The sequence below is a fragment of the Miniopterus schreibersii genome, assembly GCF_964146895.1.
Source record: "Miniopterus schreibersii genome assembly, chromosome: 11".
NCBI lineage: Eukaryota > Metazoa > Chordata > Mammalia > Chiroptera > Miniopteridae > Miniopterus > Miniopterus schreibersii.
The window spans coordinates 12,214,422-12,231,477 of NC_138111.1; the positions used below are offsets into that span (position 1 = coordinate 12,214,422).

Sequence of the window (17,056 nt, forward strand, 5' to 3'; positions counted from 1 at the left end):
GGTTCTCAATGAATGTTTTTGATTGAACAAAGATACAAGGCGCCTGGTGCAGGGTAAGTAGGGATGTCCGACTTTGCCAGTATTGTTACCATTGTTACTGCCACCACTGCTGTTACTTCTACTGGTATTAGACTCCGTACGTTTATTGTCTTAGTTGTCTCACAGCAACACAGTGAGACTTAGAGACCCACATTTTACATCTGAGGGGAGCAGGCTGAGGAAGGTGAAGGCACCTGTGTGAGGCCCGACAGCCCGAGAGGCAGAATCACCTGTCTCCAAAACCCAGTTGTCTCCACCTCCCTGGGGCCCCTCCTGCTTGCATGGGGCCCGGAATTCATCAGTGGGATCCCTGTGCAAGAATGGAGAAGGCTCCCTGCCCCTAGGTTCCCTCTGCTTGGCAAACTCAGGCGAGCTCTGCCCTGGCCTTCGGTCCCGGACCTTCTTGAGCAATGTGTCACTATAAATTCCTTCTCTGCCCCTTTAACATGTAAAACTTTTTAAAAGTCTCTTTGTTTTACAACCGGGCAATGTCTTACTCAAGGACCTGGGAGCCACCTCTTTGAAACATAATCACCCAGGAGGACAGCAGAAAAACACATCTGCAAATTCCAGAAAAACTGCAAAGTACAGGGTATACCCATCCCATCTGTAAGTCCTACAGACCTTCTCCACTGCCCCCCGCAGCCTTGAAAACCCTCCCGCCCTTTGTTTCAATGGGATTGACTCGGACTCCCCTCCCCCATTGCAATAGCCTGAGTAACAACTTCCCTGCCTGTCTGACACTGTCCGGTGCAATTTTTGCTCTGATAGTCATACACTGGGAAAGATCCTGGTATCGGAAAAAAAAGGACCCCAGGTAAAGCCTAAGGTAACTTGAACAACTGACTTTACTCAAGGCTATTGCAACAGGGCTATTGCAATCTAACAGACTTAGATAATACCAAAAAGAAGTATATTCTTCTCTACTTTATACCAGTGTTGGACCCTGCGAGTCTTGTTTAGCCTGCATGTCCAGAACCTGCCACATAATAAATACACAATGTATATTTATTGGTTGAAGCACAAGGTTGAAAGACGATTTAATTGCAGCGCAGTTTAATTTCGAGCTAGGTTTGCACCTCCTTTGCAGATACAGCTGCAACATGCCTGTATGGCCTGGGGCTTGTACATTCCCAGCCGCTGAGTGCTCACTAACTCCTTAGACGTAGTTTGGAATGAACAAAAACTTGAAGGGGTATCTCTTGGTGTAACTTGGTTCTCTGAACTATGTGATGGCAAGGAAGACTAAGCCCTTTATGCTCTTTCCTTCTACTCTAGAAAGCATCCAAAACAAGTTAAAGCAGCTTCAAGATCACAGCCAGCGCCAGGACCCTCACAGAGAGTAGAGAGGTGGCCAGGTGATTTGAGAGTGAAAGTTCTTTCAAAGTGGTCAGGGATAGACCGGGTTAAACAGGGCTGGGCTACCCACATACCTGCCAGCTCTGGCTCCTAGCTTGTGCCTGCTAATTAATTGCACATTTAATGGGCTCCTCTGAGGATGCTGGGAGACATAAAAATAAATGTTCGTGTTGGACTCTTAAGAGCCACCTTTGAGGTGTTTTACCAGATTACTGTTAACAATAATTATTCAGTGGTGATGTTACATAAAACCCCAGACACTGCCCTTGGAGCTTTCTGTATTAATTCATACCCAATAGACTGTGATCATAGCTTGCATTAGAATTGTTACTAAGTATATTTCTATTCGGGGCATCTCCCTGAAATGGAAATATTTCCCTAAAACTTAATTTTCTTGATACACACGCATAGGCTGATTAATGTGATCTTTGAATAGACGTGCTTTTTCATTTCTCTGGAAGGAATACAAAGAAAGTAACGCTGATGAATTCGGATGCTTGTGATCTCAAGTGGGCCAGGATGCACACAATTTCCAGGCAAGTGGAACCCACAGACCCGCAGACTCGTGTTAGGAAAATGTCACTAGCATTTGCACATGTCTTTACACTTTACAAAGCATTTAAACCTGACTTTTCTCATCACCTCTCCCTCCCCACAATACTTCTCCTCTAGGGCTGGTATTATTATGTTCCCTGATTTAGTGGTGAGCAAACTGGGCTTAGAAAGGTTATAAGACTGTGCAAAGTCTTATAGCCATAAACAGCCCCGTTCCGGTGGTACCTAAGGAACCTTCCTGACCGACTGCCCATCCTTCATCTGGTTTCTCTCTGCGGTCCCCCGATGCGCCTGGACGCTCACGTCTGCAGATGCTCTGTGCCCTTACCTGCCTGGTGCCCTCTCCCACGAGCTACCTGGGCCTCACGTCCTCTAGATGTCCGCAGGCATCTCTTTCAGGAAGGCTTCCCTGCCTCTCAGCCACGCCAAGGCCGGGCCAGCCTTGACTGTCCCCCTCATTTCATCCCCAAGGCTCAGGACATCACAGGGACTGGACAGAAACTTGCTAAATGAGAACAAGTGGTAAAAGCCAGGACTGGACTCTTTGACCCTGGCCTCACCCCACTCCCTCCTGTGATAAAGCAAACAGCAAGAACAATAACAAATGGCTTCTGAGGGGCTCTGATTTCTTCAGAGAGCAACAGCATAATGCAAACAGAGTAAAATTTCAGTGCCGTGGCCTCCATTAATTAAGGACACCTAATGCTTGGCCAGGGGATGGGCTGGCTTGTACCTTTGGAGTGTTTATTTATAAAAGAGATTGCTAAGCACATTAGGACATTAGCAGGGTAAACAAGATCACCAGGAAAGGCAGAAGATACTTAGAAGAACAAACTGCCTGGAGTTGCTTTGGAAGCACCCAAACAATCGCTGGGCTAATGACAATTGCTCTGCTAATTACAGTCGCTGTGCTAATTACAACCCATCCTTATCTGGTGGGCAGGTTCCCCAGTGGACTGTTCCTTCGGAGCACTTAGAGCAGCCTGAGTTACTGCCTGCATTGGAGGGTAATGAAATCGCGGCTCTTTAAAAATTGTCTCTGCTTTAGATGCCCCAGTGATTCAGATGGGCTTCCCACTCCCAGGAAAAGAACATCGTCAGGGATTCTGGAGCCAGAAAATTAGAACCAAAACCAAAAAAAGGAGAGGGGAGAACTGAAATGGACCTGGTTGCTTTTATTATTTTCACACCTTTTGCAGACTAGACACACGCATTTTTAGGTTCGTTGGAGAACATTCAGAATATACTACGTATAATATGTTTTCCTCATAAAATGGCCATGTTTGGTACATTCAGAGATGTGAACACTGAGAATCAGTTTAAAAAAAAAAAAATGAGGTGGCTATTTTTCTTTCTTCCCTTATTATAATTAGCCAGAAAGATTGGAGAGGTCTTGTTTAAAGCTGCTCCCCCAACACACAAAAACAGGAGGCGTCTTTCACTACATCTTAATTTTACGATTTTTCTTTTTGTCCTCAATTAAACCAATGTGTGTTGATGGTATGATAGTTTTGTCTCAGCACTTAAGAATGACCAAGTTCACCAGGCAATGTCTCCTCCTACATGGATGTTCTCCTACCTTCCCAGGAGTCAGTCTTCACCTATGCCCTGAGGCAGACGGCAGCCCAGCTCCCCGCTGGAAAGAACCTTCTAGTGCATCATCAAATGCTGGCTGGAAAGGCACCGTGGGAGAGAGCGTGCAGGAGGCTCTTGCCTGGGCACCCGACCGTGGCTTCAGGACAATGCGGCCAGGGCAGGTGCCCTGCCCACTGGCCCTGCGGCTCAGAGCATCCCTGTGCCATCAGTGAGCAGGATGCACGGACAGGTGGATGTGGAGAATGCGTGTGCTGTGTTATGCATTCATGGGCCGTGTTACACACTCATGGGCTACATTATGCACTTGGACTTCAGGACAGAGCCCTCCACCTTGGCTGCGGCACATCAGAAAAGCAGTCTCTGCACCTGGTCACTGTGGAGGGAGACTCCTTTGGGACCCTGCGCCCTCTAATGCCATTGGCCTTGGGGTTTGGTTCCTGCTTTCAAACAGGCGAATGGAGGTGCAACAACCCTTCTCCATCCGCAGGCAGAACCTGGGCTTACATCTAGCATCAAGTTCCGTGCAACACCTTCCTGTTCACAGCTGGTCCTCAGACTCAGAAGTTCATTTGAAATGCAGAGTCTCAGGCCTTACCTGCAACCCTCTGAACCAGAGCGTGTGTCTCAGCAGGATTCTTTGGGCTGTGTATGCCCGTGAGAAGCACTGGTGTGACTCACGTGTGTGGAGTTCTGGCTATAAGCAGACATATGGAAAGTCCCTACCTTTGAGGATCCTATGGTTTGAGACCATATGCACGGGCCTGTGCACACATTATGTGGAGGCTGAAGCGTGGGGCAAGAGGCAAACCTTGAGTCCTGGCTTCATCACTCACCAGCTGTGTGGCCTTGGATGCCATGCCTCACCTCTCTGAACTTCAGTTGTCTCATGTAAAAGGTATAATAGTCAACCTGCTCTGTTCACACGTGTCATGGGACAAATATCTGCCTATATGCCTCAAAGACAGGCTTTGAAAAACAAAGAAAAAATACTTCTACACTATCGATTGTGTGTAAAGATATCGAGAAATGCACCAGAGGATGCAATGAGCTGATGAGAAAGACAGGGAGGAGGCGAGCATCCTGCTACGCAGACAGACCAGCGGGGCTCCATTCTGCCCACTTAGATGCGCCGCTCCTAAGCTGTTCAGCAAATATCACCCCGGAGGCGGGAGATGGACAACTTCTGGAGCTTTGGGATCTGGGTCCAGGCCCATTATCAAATCCCACACAGGACACATGAGCATCTAAGTCCTACGTTTCTAATTAGATGTATTTCACCGTAGGCCATTCAGGCAGAAACAAAGGCCACTCTCTAGGACACAGGTGATGCAACAGGGCGCTCAGCAAGATCACGTCTTCCCCAAGGCTGGGATAAACACCCCCACAAGGAGACCCTGGGCTGCCGTCCATTCCCCACTGCAGGCTGCGCTGCGCACCCCGCAGGCCCACGGAGCATGAAGGGCTGGGTTTCTGTCCCCACCCTGGTCATTTCACAAAGCACTGTAATCACAAAAACACGTGCTGGTCCGAGGCAGTTGTGAGGACAGCCGTGGCTCCAGTCCAAGGGTGAATTTTGGGGGGGGGGGGGGTGCAACAACAACAAATATTTATCTGCTGTATGCTTCTGGAATTGGGGCAGGGTGGGGAGAAACACAACTGAAGGAAGAGAAAACAATATTTACTGAGAGCCTACCGAGTCTAGGACCTTAGCTTATTAGTCTGTTAAATTGTCACCACAGCCTTCTGTGGATATTCTGAGGTAAAACCCAATTTTATAGTTGAAGATGTTGAGGTTCAGAGAGGTTAAGAGATTTGTTCAAAGCCACACAGCTAGGAAATGGTAGATGTGTAACTTGGACCCTATTCTTTATTTTTTAAATCTTCACCTGAGAATATGTTTAGAGAGAAGAAAGGGGAAAGAGAGAGAGAGAAACATCCATCGGTTGCCTCCATACATGCCCCAACTGGGGATGGAAACTGCAACTTAGGTATGTGCCCTGACTGGAAATCAAACCTGGAATCTTTTGCTGTATGGACAGTTCTCCAAACAACTGAGCTACCTGGCCAGGGCTGGACCCTATTACTTCTCAGGGCAGCACCCTGACACCCTGAATTGGGTCCCAGCCATGAAAGGGGTCAAGTTCCTGCAGAATCATGCACATGGGGGTGTCCTTTGCCTAAGATTCTTTCTCAGTGACTGATCTGGCAGCCTCCTATGGCACCTGGGTCCTTCCTGTCTGCTGAAAACAGGGACAGAGCAGGTGTCAATCTCATTGAATCACCACTCCACCACCAGGAATTGGGGGTTATTGTTACTTTCCCTAACTTAGTTAATGAACTAACATGCCTAAGGTCATAGAGTTGACAAGCAGCAAGCTGGGACTCAAACCCTAACTCTGGGTATCTTAGACACAAGGCCAGTATATCCCCACCTTGCTAGGTAATGCTAGCCTTCCGGGAATATAGTGAAAATCACCTTCCCAGTCTCTTTATCTGGGGGAAAATATCATTCATATGTCTTGGTGCAGCCCTGGGTGATTCTTAGGATCAGCGGAGGAAGAAAGACTTCACTGAGGCCCTGGCCTTGGGGGCGGAGAAGAAAGAGAGCCGCACTCTAGGTCTGAAGCCCTCAGTCTTTGTGTAAGTTCTGCCTGAACTTCAATTTAGAGAAAAGGCAACAGAAATCAGAAGGGGAGAATGGCCAGGGGCGATAGAGCAGGAAGGGGCAGAGCAGGCGTGGAAACTCAGCTTTCTGACTCCAGGGCCTGTAGCACACCAGACACATGGATCTGGACTCTGGCAGAAGATGCCAGGAGACCTTGGAAAAATGGAGACACAGAAGATAAGTTCTTTTGCAGCCAGCCCAAGAGTCAGGACCCCAGGGAAGATTGCCCCTTAGCTTCTGTAATCCTGCCTCCAAACTCTGTCCTCAGTCCACTTCTAAGATCTCGCCAATGGTCCCCCTAAAAGGTAGCATACAGCTGTGTCTCCAGGTGGCATGTTGGGGATTTTGCCAAGTGCTGGAAAATTACTGCATAGAATGGCTTGGGAATGGCCTTGAAAACAGAAAGCTAATGCCACTATTAATTAGTAATCTCTCCACTACCAGCCTCCTTTGCTTTCCCTTGTTGCAATAAGATCATGGTATATTAAAAAAAAACACCAGGCCTCTGAGTGCAGATAAACAGTTTCTAGGTCTGGCTCTGCTGTTAATTCTTCATGGCACCTTGGCCCTGACATTACCATCTGTACAGCGTAGGAGTTGGATCCTACATCTCTAAGCTCTCAGTGTGGATGTGGTGCAGCCCAGCAGACTGGGGGTTGGAATCCTGGCTTATTCATTTACTAGTTATATGATTTTAGAAAATCTACATAAACATCGTGAGCCTCAGGCATCTCATCTACAAAATGGGTGGGTGGGGGGAATCTGTAGAAAATATTCCCCAAGGTTCTTCCATCTATAAGGCCCACAGTTATTTGGGAATTAAATGAATAAAGTTGACAGAAAGAGAATAGGTCTTCCTATAGTTTTCAGAAGTGGCCACAGGAAGTGAGAGAATGGTGGGAGCAGGAGAGGCCCTGCTAAACGGGCCTCGTTGTTAGGCCCAGGCGCTATCGGCTTTCAGCTGCATGAGTACTGAGCTGGTTAGTTTAACATCTCTGTGCCTCCGTGTCGTGCGTGACACTGACGTCCTACACACTCTGGGTCTCTGCTTCTCAGCACACGATAGGGTCGAATGTCCCCGCCCAACCTTCCGAGGGGCGCTGTGACCAGGGGGCTTGCTGGGACCAATGGAACATGAGCAGAAGGCCATCTCCAGGAGGGGGGCAGGAGCGCCAAGTTTCCTTCCCTCTGTTACAGCGCCCACGGAGGCTGTGCGCCCAGGTTCCCGAATATCCCAATGCGCAGGGTGAGTGGTTAGAGCAACACATATGCGTTTTCCTGTGAAACCACTGAGGTGCTGAAGTTGTTTCTTATCAGGCACAACCTAATGCATTCTGGTTGATGCATCCATTTCTTTTCTTTCCTTTTTTATTTTTATTTTTTGTAAAACCAAGTTGTTAAGGGGTACTTTGCAATAAGTATTGGAAAGGTTAAGTGAGAAATAGTTAAAGTACGTGGTATAGGATCTGGCACATAAAAAATGCACACATGGTTAAAAGGGGGAAGGGAAAGAGGCGGAACAGAGGGAAGGAAAGGACCCAGAAGCAGCGTATACAGCTGACACCTCCCAGGAAGGCACCAGAAAAACCAAAGCTTTGGAGGCCACTTAATAAGATGGGACGCAGGACCTTCAGCTAGGGAAGGAGTGGGCGCCACTTGCGAGAGGCAGCCTTCCTCAGATCCTTAAAGGGAGCCCTTCTGTCTTGCCAGGCGTGGGCTGGTGGTGCCTCATCCTGAAATCGCACATCTTACCCCAAACTGTCCTCTCATGCTGCTCAGCATGCACATCCGATAGGCAGACTGAATTGAAAAGTGCTGTCCTGGCAAATCTTTCATGAGCTCCCCACGCTCTTTGCAGGTCATTCTTGAAGGCTCACGAACAAATTGCTGCTGGCAGAAGCGTCCCGTTTTTGATAGGGCTTCTGCAGAATCTACCGTTGCAATTTGTTCAGCCCCCATTCCCAAGCAACTTCTCCTTGCTGTGATTTCTGAGACCCCGGGCTCAGTAACAGTTCCTGACTGATGGTCACCTCGATCCAGGCAATCCATAACCAAAGCTGACCTTTCTTTCTTACAGGAATGAGGTAGGATGGATGGGGGGTGGGGGAACCATGCCAACCAACAAAACATCAAATACCACCACCCTCTGATGAGTCTGTCTCACTCTGACAGTCTGCCCGTTCCCTCAGTGACCGAGAGCTAAGGGGTGGGGGGGTCCTGAGAGCGACCCCGCACCGTCACCCAGACCAACACAGGGCAGCGAAAGGGATTCATGCCAGTAGAGTGGGCCTCACTCACTGGGGGCGGGGAAAATCAGAAATGCAATCTTTGACTCTTCATGTTTCCAGTTTACTAAGGGCTTTTAGGTCCATGCTTCTCCATCTGAACTCTCTCCTGGCACCAACCGGCCCCTTAGAATAACCCTCATTCCGTCCCTTGTGACCTTGGCACGAACTCCGTGTCTCTTGTTCTGTATCCCTCGGGGGCTCTCCTTTAGCCCTTCCATCCTTCACTCCTCTCCAAGCCTTTCCCCATCTGTCTCCTCATCTCTCTAACCCTGTCCCCGCTCAATGCCACTTTAATGTTTTCTGTCGTTGTCCTTCCTGCCTTCTGCCACTCAGACTCCTACTGAATGCCTCCTGTATCTCAGTCTCTCTCCCCATGTCTCTACTTTGTCCCTCTGATGGCTTCTCTTTATCACTCTCGCCCTGTCTCCATCTTTTGTGTGGTCTCTTAGTGTGTGCCACACTTGACCTTCACACACTGTGGCTGGCTGACAACTCCTGGACTTGTTAGGGTCCTAACCACCTCTACACACTCATCCGCCAGAGCCAGGCTGCAGCCTACATGTGGCATCCCGAGGAGGTGGCCAGAATCATGCACATGGGGTGGCCTTTGTCTCAGGCCCCTCCTTAGTCATGAATGTGACATGTCCCTGTGGCGAGCAGGTCCTCCCTCTCTGCTGAGAGCAGGGATGGACCAGGCGGCTTTTCCCACCACATGCTAATAGGGATATTTAGAAGTTATATGCATCCCTTACATCAGAACCAGAAACCAGAAAACTGGTCCAGGAGTCACAGACTCTAACCTTGGTCTCTGAGGGGCCCCACATCCTGGTGAGCACTGGGCAAGTTATAGTCTTTCCTGGGCCTTGGTTTCTCCATCTGCACCACAAGGGGTTAGTTCTGAACTCGTTAATCTTTCAGTCTGTCCAGTTTGGAAACTTGAAACCTGAGACTTTCTGTAAAACAGAAATCCAGGTCGCTCTTTTGGAGATTCAGGAGAGTGCACAAGAACGCAGACCTGTCTCCTCTCAGCAGTGGCGAGGTGTGGGGGCCTGGGCAGAGCAGGGAGAAGATAAGGCAGAGCTGCGGCTGTCATGGGAGACCCTTTCGCGGGTAGTTTGAAACCCCAGGCCAGGCAGTGGCCAGGAAAGGAGGCATATGGCAGGACAGTGGGCAGGGGTGCTCGCTGGCTACTCTGGGGGGCTGGACTAGAGATTGCTTGGAGGAGGGAGGGACAGGAGGAAAAGGCAGTGAGAAATGACAACTGCCTTTGATGCTGAAAAATTTGCAGGCCTGCCTCATGGAACTTGGGGGACAAAGGAACTGCAGCCCCCCAACCCCTCAAGTCCTGTCTGGGGCCCAGGGAGGGAGACTTAAAAGAGATAAACTTAGACTCATCAGAAGCTGCTCAGTAGGAAGTCAACTGCCTTAGCATGTGGCTCCAACAGGTGACATGGTCTAGAGATGGAAATAATTGCAAAGAAAGTTTAACTGAAGCCAAGGATGAGAGAGCTTATGTGAAGAGGGCTGCTCTAATATAATAACAGTCTGGGAAGTTCTCAAAATCTTGAGGCTGTTGTCAAAAGAGAAAGTGTGGTCTGCTCACTATACGTCCCTCCGTGAGCAAATCAGGGCAGACACAGACCCTGGCTATTCAGAGGGAACCTGAAGTTGAACGGTTGGAACAATGAACAGTGTTTGAGGCTGAATAAAAGCTCCCAACGGGGATAATATTCTGTCTGAGCCTGGAGACTCCCAGGCGCCTATAGGGAGCCATGCTCTCTTTACTGAGCAGTCTGTAGGTAGTTGGAAGACAAGCTCTCTGGGCCACCAGGGGATCATGGGCTGGCTCAGCAGTGACCTGCTTTGTGACCTTAGCCAAGTCCCTTCTCCATACATAAAGTGAGATCCTGGGATTCCATGAAGCCCCTTCAAGATCTAGCATCTTACTACCCAATGTGGAAGCTCCTTTTGGACCATGCTAATCTTCACACAAAGGAATGAGAGCTAGTGCATTTGATTGTCTATCACATGCAGCCACTCTGATGGTTGCTGTGAAAACTCAATCCACATAAAACATACGATGTGCCCATCACAGTGGCTGGCATCAGATAAAACTCCCTTTTTAAGGAGAAGGCGGGAGGACTATGCTTGTCACGCATGGGGCCAGGATTTGGAACCAGGTCTGTCTGGAGATCTGGTTTCCTGACACCCCCTTCTGCTTTGTGTCTGGACTTCTGTGGGCTCCTTCCTGGACAGGTAAATGCCCTTATGGCTCTTTTCCCTCTTCAAACTCCGGTTCACAAGCCTCACCCTCTGAGAGGCCCTTTATCAAGAAACTGGTTGCATTTTTATACACCAATAATGAACTATCAGAAAGGGAAACTAAAAAAAAAACACACACACCAAAAAACAACCCCATTTACAAGAGCATTAAAAAATAAAATACTAGAAGTAAATTTAACCAAGGAAGTAAAAGATTTGGACTCGAATAATTTAAGACACTCAAGGAAGAACTTGAAATAGATACAAATAAATGGAGGCACATACCATGATCATGGATAAGAAAATTAACATCATTAAAATGCCCATACCACCCGAAGCAAGCTATTGATTCAACATAGTTCCTATCAAAATACCAATGGCATTTTTCAAAGACCTAGAACAAAGAATCCAAAAAGTTATATGGCACCACAAACCATTCCTTGTAATTCCTCTCCAAAGGCTTCCCATGGGAACTCTTTGGAAACTACTGGCATTCCTTGAACACCACTGTGAAAATTAAATTTCCATATATTTCTTTCAATAGCATGGGTTACCTGCAAGCTTTTAAGTTCCTTTCTCAAAGACAAGGGACGATTTCTTTGTTTTTTCCTTTTGGGTTCACGTAGCATTATCCTATCCACCCTGATGCTCAAGGCAGAGTTTCATAGATTTTATTAAAATGATAGAAAACCAGTAGAATCTCAGTTCTGAGTAGTTCATCTAGATTGTCCTTAAATTTCTCCCAGAGTCTTTCCAATAATATAGCACTCAGCCTCTGCTCGAGCATCTGAGTAGCAGAAAGCAATTTGCTGGCAATTGGAGGCCTTGGCTCTGCCACTAAATTGCTGTGTGGCTGCCAGTCACTCTACCACCCTTGACTCCTCCTTCAACCTTACCCTTTTGCCTGCAGCTGCTCCTGGACCTCACGACTATCTCCCAAAATTCCTTTTAATCTTCAATATTGTTCCAGTCATCCTGCTTGAAGTCACCAAACAGTCTCATGTGGCTTCAACAATAGACACCTAATTGACCCTCCATTCTACTGTCTCCCTGCCACCCTCGTCACAGTCTGCTTCCCAGGCAGCCACGGTGAGGTTGAAAACGACAATGCAGCCATGACAGGCTCCCCTCCCTTAGCCATCTGAGGGGTCTATTAGGATAAAGACTGGGCCTGCAAGACTCCCCTGACCTGCCTCTGCTTACAGCCCTGCCTTCGCCTCCCACAGTTCTTTCCTCGTTTGCTTGGCTCCAACCTCACCAGACTTCAATCTCTGAGGTCAGCCATGTATTTTTATTTGTTTCTGTCTTAAAATAGATATCTCCGCTTGAAACCTTTTCCCAGGCTAACTCCCACTCATCTTCCAGGCATTAGTTAAATAAAAGTAGACTCCGAAGCCTTACTATTGCTTTCCAGTCCAATAGATGTGCTCCCGCCACTCTCTACACTAAATTCAACTAAATTGGATCCCACTGCTAATTGGTTTCCTGGAACCTTATATCTTAACTTGACATTACCTACCACGAATTAAGTAAGTGCAGAAGATCACAATCACACACACACACACACACACACACAATACCTAAGCACCACAGGGTATGGGGCCATTTTTATTTCGTTTTCTGTTGTATCCCAAATAACCAGCATGGTTCCTAGGTGCTCAAAGAGCTTTCAAAGCGCATGTGATCACTGCATAGATGAATGACTTCAGGGAATTCACATTGCTCACATTTCTTGTTCTGTGCAACAGGAAACAATGATGCCTGTTGAATCAGAGGACAAGAGCAGGGTTGTGGAGTCTGCAAGGCTTACATCTGAATCCTCTCTCCCTCGCTAGACGGTGACCTTGGGAAAGTCACCTTACCGCAGCTGTGAAATGAAGGTCATGGTACCTGAAAGGGCTTTACTAACGGAGCTAACATGGTCTTCTCCTGGCCCTCTCACTGCCTGGAAGGGGGTTTGGGAAAGACAGTCAACGTTTCCACTTCTTATATGTAGAAAGGGGAGCGTAACAGCCTCCGCTTCCTAGAACCACTGCGAGGATTACATGAAATAATGGATCGACGGTGCTTAGAATGCGCTCAGCATGTGCTGAAATAATCTTAGTGGCTACTTTATTATTATTATTATTATTAATTATTATTATTATTATTATTATTTATAGAGCTTGATATATAGTAATTCTAAATAAATAGTAGCCACGATTACCACTCCAACTACAATTAACCACTATTATTAATTAGATGATGGGATGAAGGTGACGATTATTGTGATGATGTTTCTTACTAGCTCTGCCTTTTGTTGATATAACCTCAGATGGTGGGGAGAACCCTGGCTGGTGATAATATCCTGCCACATATTCATGCAAAACTGTCTAAAAGTATAGTTGTTTTAAAGATAATAATTTATTATACATGGAATAATTCTTCTCACTCTACCATCTTATTATGTTCTTCAGATTCTGAGGCCTGACTACATCCCACCCAAGGTCTCCCTTCTCCAGAATGAACAGCCCCGGTTCCTCCAACCTTCCCAGTTTGCCCTTCACAACTAGACTGCAGGTCAAATCGTCAACCCAGTCCCCATTCTGGTTGCCCTCATAAGAGAACAGTCTCATCTTTTAATTTCTCATGTGCTTCTGTATTTGTTAACAGGGAAACAGGTCTTTGACATATTGCTGAGGGGAAAAAAAGCAATTTCTAACAGCTTTACTGAGATTTAGTGTGTGTGTGTGTGTGCACACACGCACACACAAAGAATGTGCAGATAGAGAAGAGGGAACATTCTTTTAAGAATGTTCAAGAAAATGTTAATTCTGCGTATTTCTGTGCAATGGTAATTTTATTTTCTACTTCATTAAATGTCTTTATATTTGAACTGCTTGACTAGCCTACACAGGACACTTATTTTGTAATAGACTGAAAAATTAATTAATTTTTTAAAAAACTCCATTAAGTGTACTTACAGGAGGATTTAATATTGAATTGAAAATATGTGGACAGAGTTAGAAAAATGAGAGGGTGGGATAGATAAGGGCTGGGTCAGAAGGAAAGGAGCCTCATGGGGAGGATTTTAATGACTTCTAACACTTCATGGATGGGTATCAGTGAGCCTGGGGAGGTGCCTGCCAGTGGAAGAGACCCCTATTCGATGGGGCCCATGGCTCCCCCTCCCCCATATGTGACTCAACCGGTGAAGTGCCAGCATCTGCCCCATACCTAAAGGTCATCTGGAAGACTTGGCCTTGGTTCACATGCTGGGTCCGGTTGTTGTAGCCATGTAGCATCTCTCCAAAGAGGGTGTCATTGAATTTGGAGTCAGGTTTGAGGCACTTGGGGCCCTCGCAGACATCTGAGAGCATGAGGCAGGATTTCCCATCAGGAGCCAGCTTGTACTCCTCCACGCAGCTGTGTGACAAAGCAGAGGCAAGAGTTAGCTCCGCGTGCCGGATGCCCCCCTCGGAGGTGACCTGAAACCAAGGCCTCCCTTGCCTGCAAAACAGGTCAGGGTTTAGGAGTGGAGACAGCTCTTCTGGCTGGAGTCTATCTAGGGCACAGATGTCTTGAGAGAAGCACATTAATCCTGCAAATTGGTAAATTCAAGGAAAGTCGTTTGTGACATTTTGGAGGAGCCGAGGGGGAAACCAGGGGGCACATCCAGGCACAAAGCAAATTTAAAAACTGTTTTCTATGAACACACAGACTCTAAAAAGCATGACAAAGCAATTCGCTGGGAATTATCAACCAGTTCCTCAAACCAGAATCTATTCCCAATGTATCTGTCAACCAACGTTAAAGACTGTTGCAAAAACAAGGTTTTTATTGCCCTTGTAGCTCAGAGGTGATCCTTCCAGGACCATGGACAGCGTGCGTAGCTGCTCCTGCGGCTGCTGCTGTTCAATTAGCAATGCCAGCACCTCCTGCTGGCCTGTAACTACCCAATCCCGACAGCACAGGGCCCTGGGCCGACCTCTGAGGCAGGGTGGGCTCCTCTGTGGACCAAAGAGGCAGCTGAGTGGGATGTGGAAATCATATTTGCTATTTCGGGGTTTGCGGTGGGAAAGGGATCTCTTAGCGAGGCATGGGGAGATGGGAGGAAGCAGACAAATGAGGCCCTGAGAAGCATCGAGTGTCCACCTATTCGTGGTCCTTTGCTAGACATGAGGGGTAGGGTGCACATAATAAATAGGACAAAAGCTGCACAATCGGAGAGACCTGTACAAATACGGTCTCTGTTTCTTTGGACCTATCTAAATCCCGGCCAGTCATGTAACTCCTTCAAGCTCCAGCTTCCTCATCTGTAAAGCGGGGTGGACTCCCCTACCTTAATTTACTAGGGTGTTATGAGGTCCTCCGATACTTTGGCTGCAAAAAACAGGACTGCAAGGTACTTAACAAGGTAATTGTAGTAATAGTGGCAATGGCGGTCTTTCTCTTTACTGAGTGTATAATATCCAATAGGTATTTTGCATATATATAGTCTAACCATGAAAAAAAAGGAATATTGTCATTATTGCTTTACACAGAAGCAAAATGAGAGGCCAAGAAATAAAGAAACCCACACCATGAGTGGCAAAGCTGGCATTCAAATTCAGGTCTGTTTAACAACCAGGCATTTTTTTCTATTCTTGTTTCTCCAAATCCGGTTTCTATTTGCAAGATACGACCCTAGTCAGTCTGTTCCAGTCGGGGGCAGTAGAGAGCGGGCATTCTCCTGTTTGCCTTTTCCAGGAGGTGGAGCAAAGATCTATTGAATCTGATCACAGAGACTCAGGAACTCGTATGTGGCGAGCTCCAGAGAGGCTCTGTGAGGTAGTTTGGGAAGAAAATGCCCCAGGGTGCAGGAAGTGTAGCTGATGTGAGAGACTTAAAGCCCAACTAAAGGCAGAGCTGAGAACTTGACCTAAGACCATTCCAGTGAAAGCCCAGGAGCACCCCATGCATGAGGCAAGCTGCCACTCTGCTCTCGCTCTCCTCTAACCCCCAGCATATTGCACAGACACAACTGTCTTTCTAAGGTTTACTTGCTCCTGCCCAAAGCACAGAGGAAGTTCTTGGAAGAAGGCCTGTCCTGGTGCCTTGGTCAAGTCTATTTCCTTTTCTTCTTGCATTTGTTAAATGTAAGTAACTTTCCTTCAATAAAGTTGCTGTACAGATAAAGTGAGTTATACAAACATGCAGAGTATATGGTAAGTAATTGATAAAGTCTAAATCCATCCATTTACGCCAGGCGGCTCCCAGCAAACATGAGAAATGGTTTACTGAATGGAGTGTCTCCCTCTCTCTCCCTCCCCCCCCCACACAAATAATTATACTTTTGTTGTGAATGATTAAATATTATCAAAGTCCATAGAGAAAATGTGGAAATTCTTCATTTCTCACTCCACATATATTCTCACCTCCTGTTCTAGTGGTCATCATTGTTAACTATTATGTATTCTTCTAAAGTTTTATCAATGCATTTAAAGGTACACATTAGCCCGGCTGGTGTAGCTCAGCGGTTGAGCATCAACCTAGGATCCAGGAGATGGTGATTTGATTCCCGGTCAGGGCACATGCCCAGGTTGCGGGCTCGATCCCCAGTCAGGGGCGTGCAGGAGGCAGCCGATCAATGACTCTCATCATTGATGTTTCTATCTCCCTCTCCCTTCCTCTCTCTGAAATCAGTAAAGATATATTTAAAAAATAAATAAAGATACACATTAAATACATAAAATATGTGTGTTGTGAGACAAGCATTTGTACCTAATACTATTTCTTGAAAATCTTTTTAAATCTGTATTCATAGAGATCTATCTTTTTAATGGTTATTTGGCATTGCACATTATAAATGTACCATAAGGCTTGTAGCCAATCTTTATTGATGGACATTTAGGTAGTTTACAGCTGTTTGCTATTACAAACGGTGCCATAATAAAGATCTTTGTACATATATCACTGCACATGTGTGTGTTTCTGTAAAGGGGATTCTTAGAAGAGTGATTGCTGGGTCAATGTTTTAGGAATTTTACAATTTTGATAGATATTCTAAAAGACTATGTGCAGAGACTCTGAGTTGCCAGTCCTATCACTGATGAATGAGTGAGCCCTTCGCTCACATTTTCATGTTCATTATTGCCGATCTAGGGCGGGGAAAATAACTCACTTTTGTGTGGATTTGCATTTCCCCGATTACCGGTGAGGCTCACTATCTTTCATCCCGGGGTTACGTGTATTTCTCCTTCTGCAGATTGTCTGACCATGTGCTCTGACCATTTTCTTATTGTAATGCTGGTTTTTCCTTACTTCCTTGTAT

At 46.7% G+C, this 17,056-nt stretch overlaps 1 protein-coding gene across 4 annotated transcripts in view; it reads right to left on the reverse strand.

The window, feature by feature from the left end:
- Positions 1 to 17,056, reverse strand: part of ASTN2 (astrotactin 2) — a 694,556-nt gene that overhangs the window by 237,618 nt on the left and 439,882 nt on the right. For all 4 annotated transcript variants that reach the window (XM_081150627.1, XM_081150626.1, XM_081150624.1 and 1 more), the window contains one exon: positions 13,981 to 14,169. In XM_081150627.1, the coding sequence (XP_081006753.1) occupies positions 13,981 to 14,169 (189 nt within the window). The remainder of the gene's footprint in view (positions 1 to 13,980; positions 14,170 to 17,056) is intronic.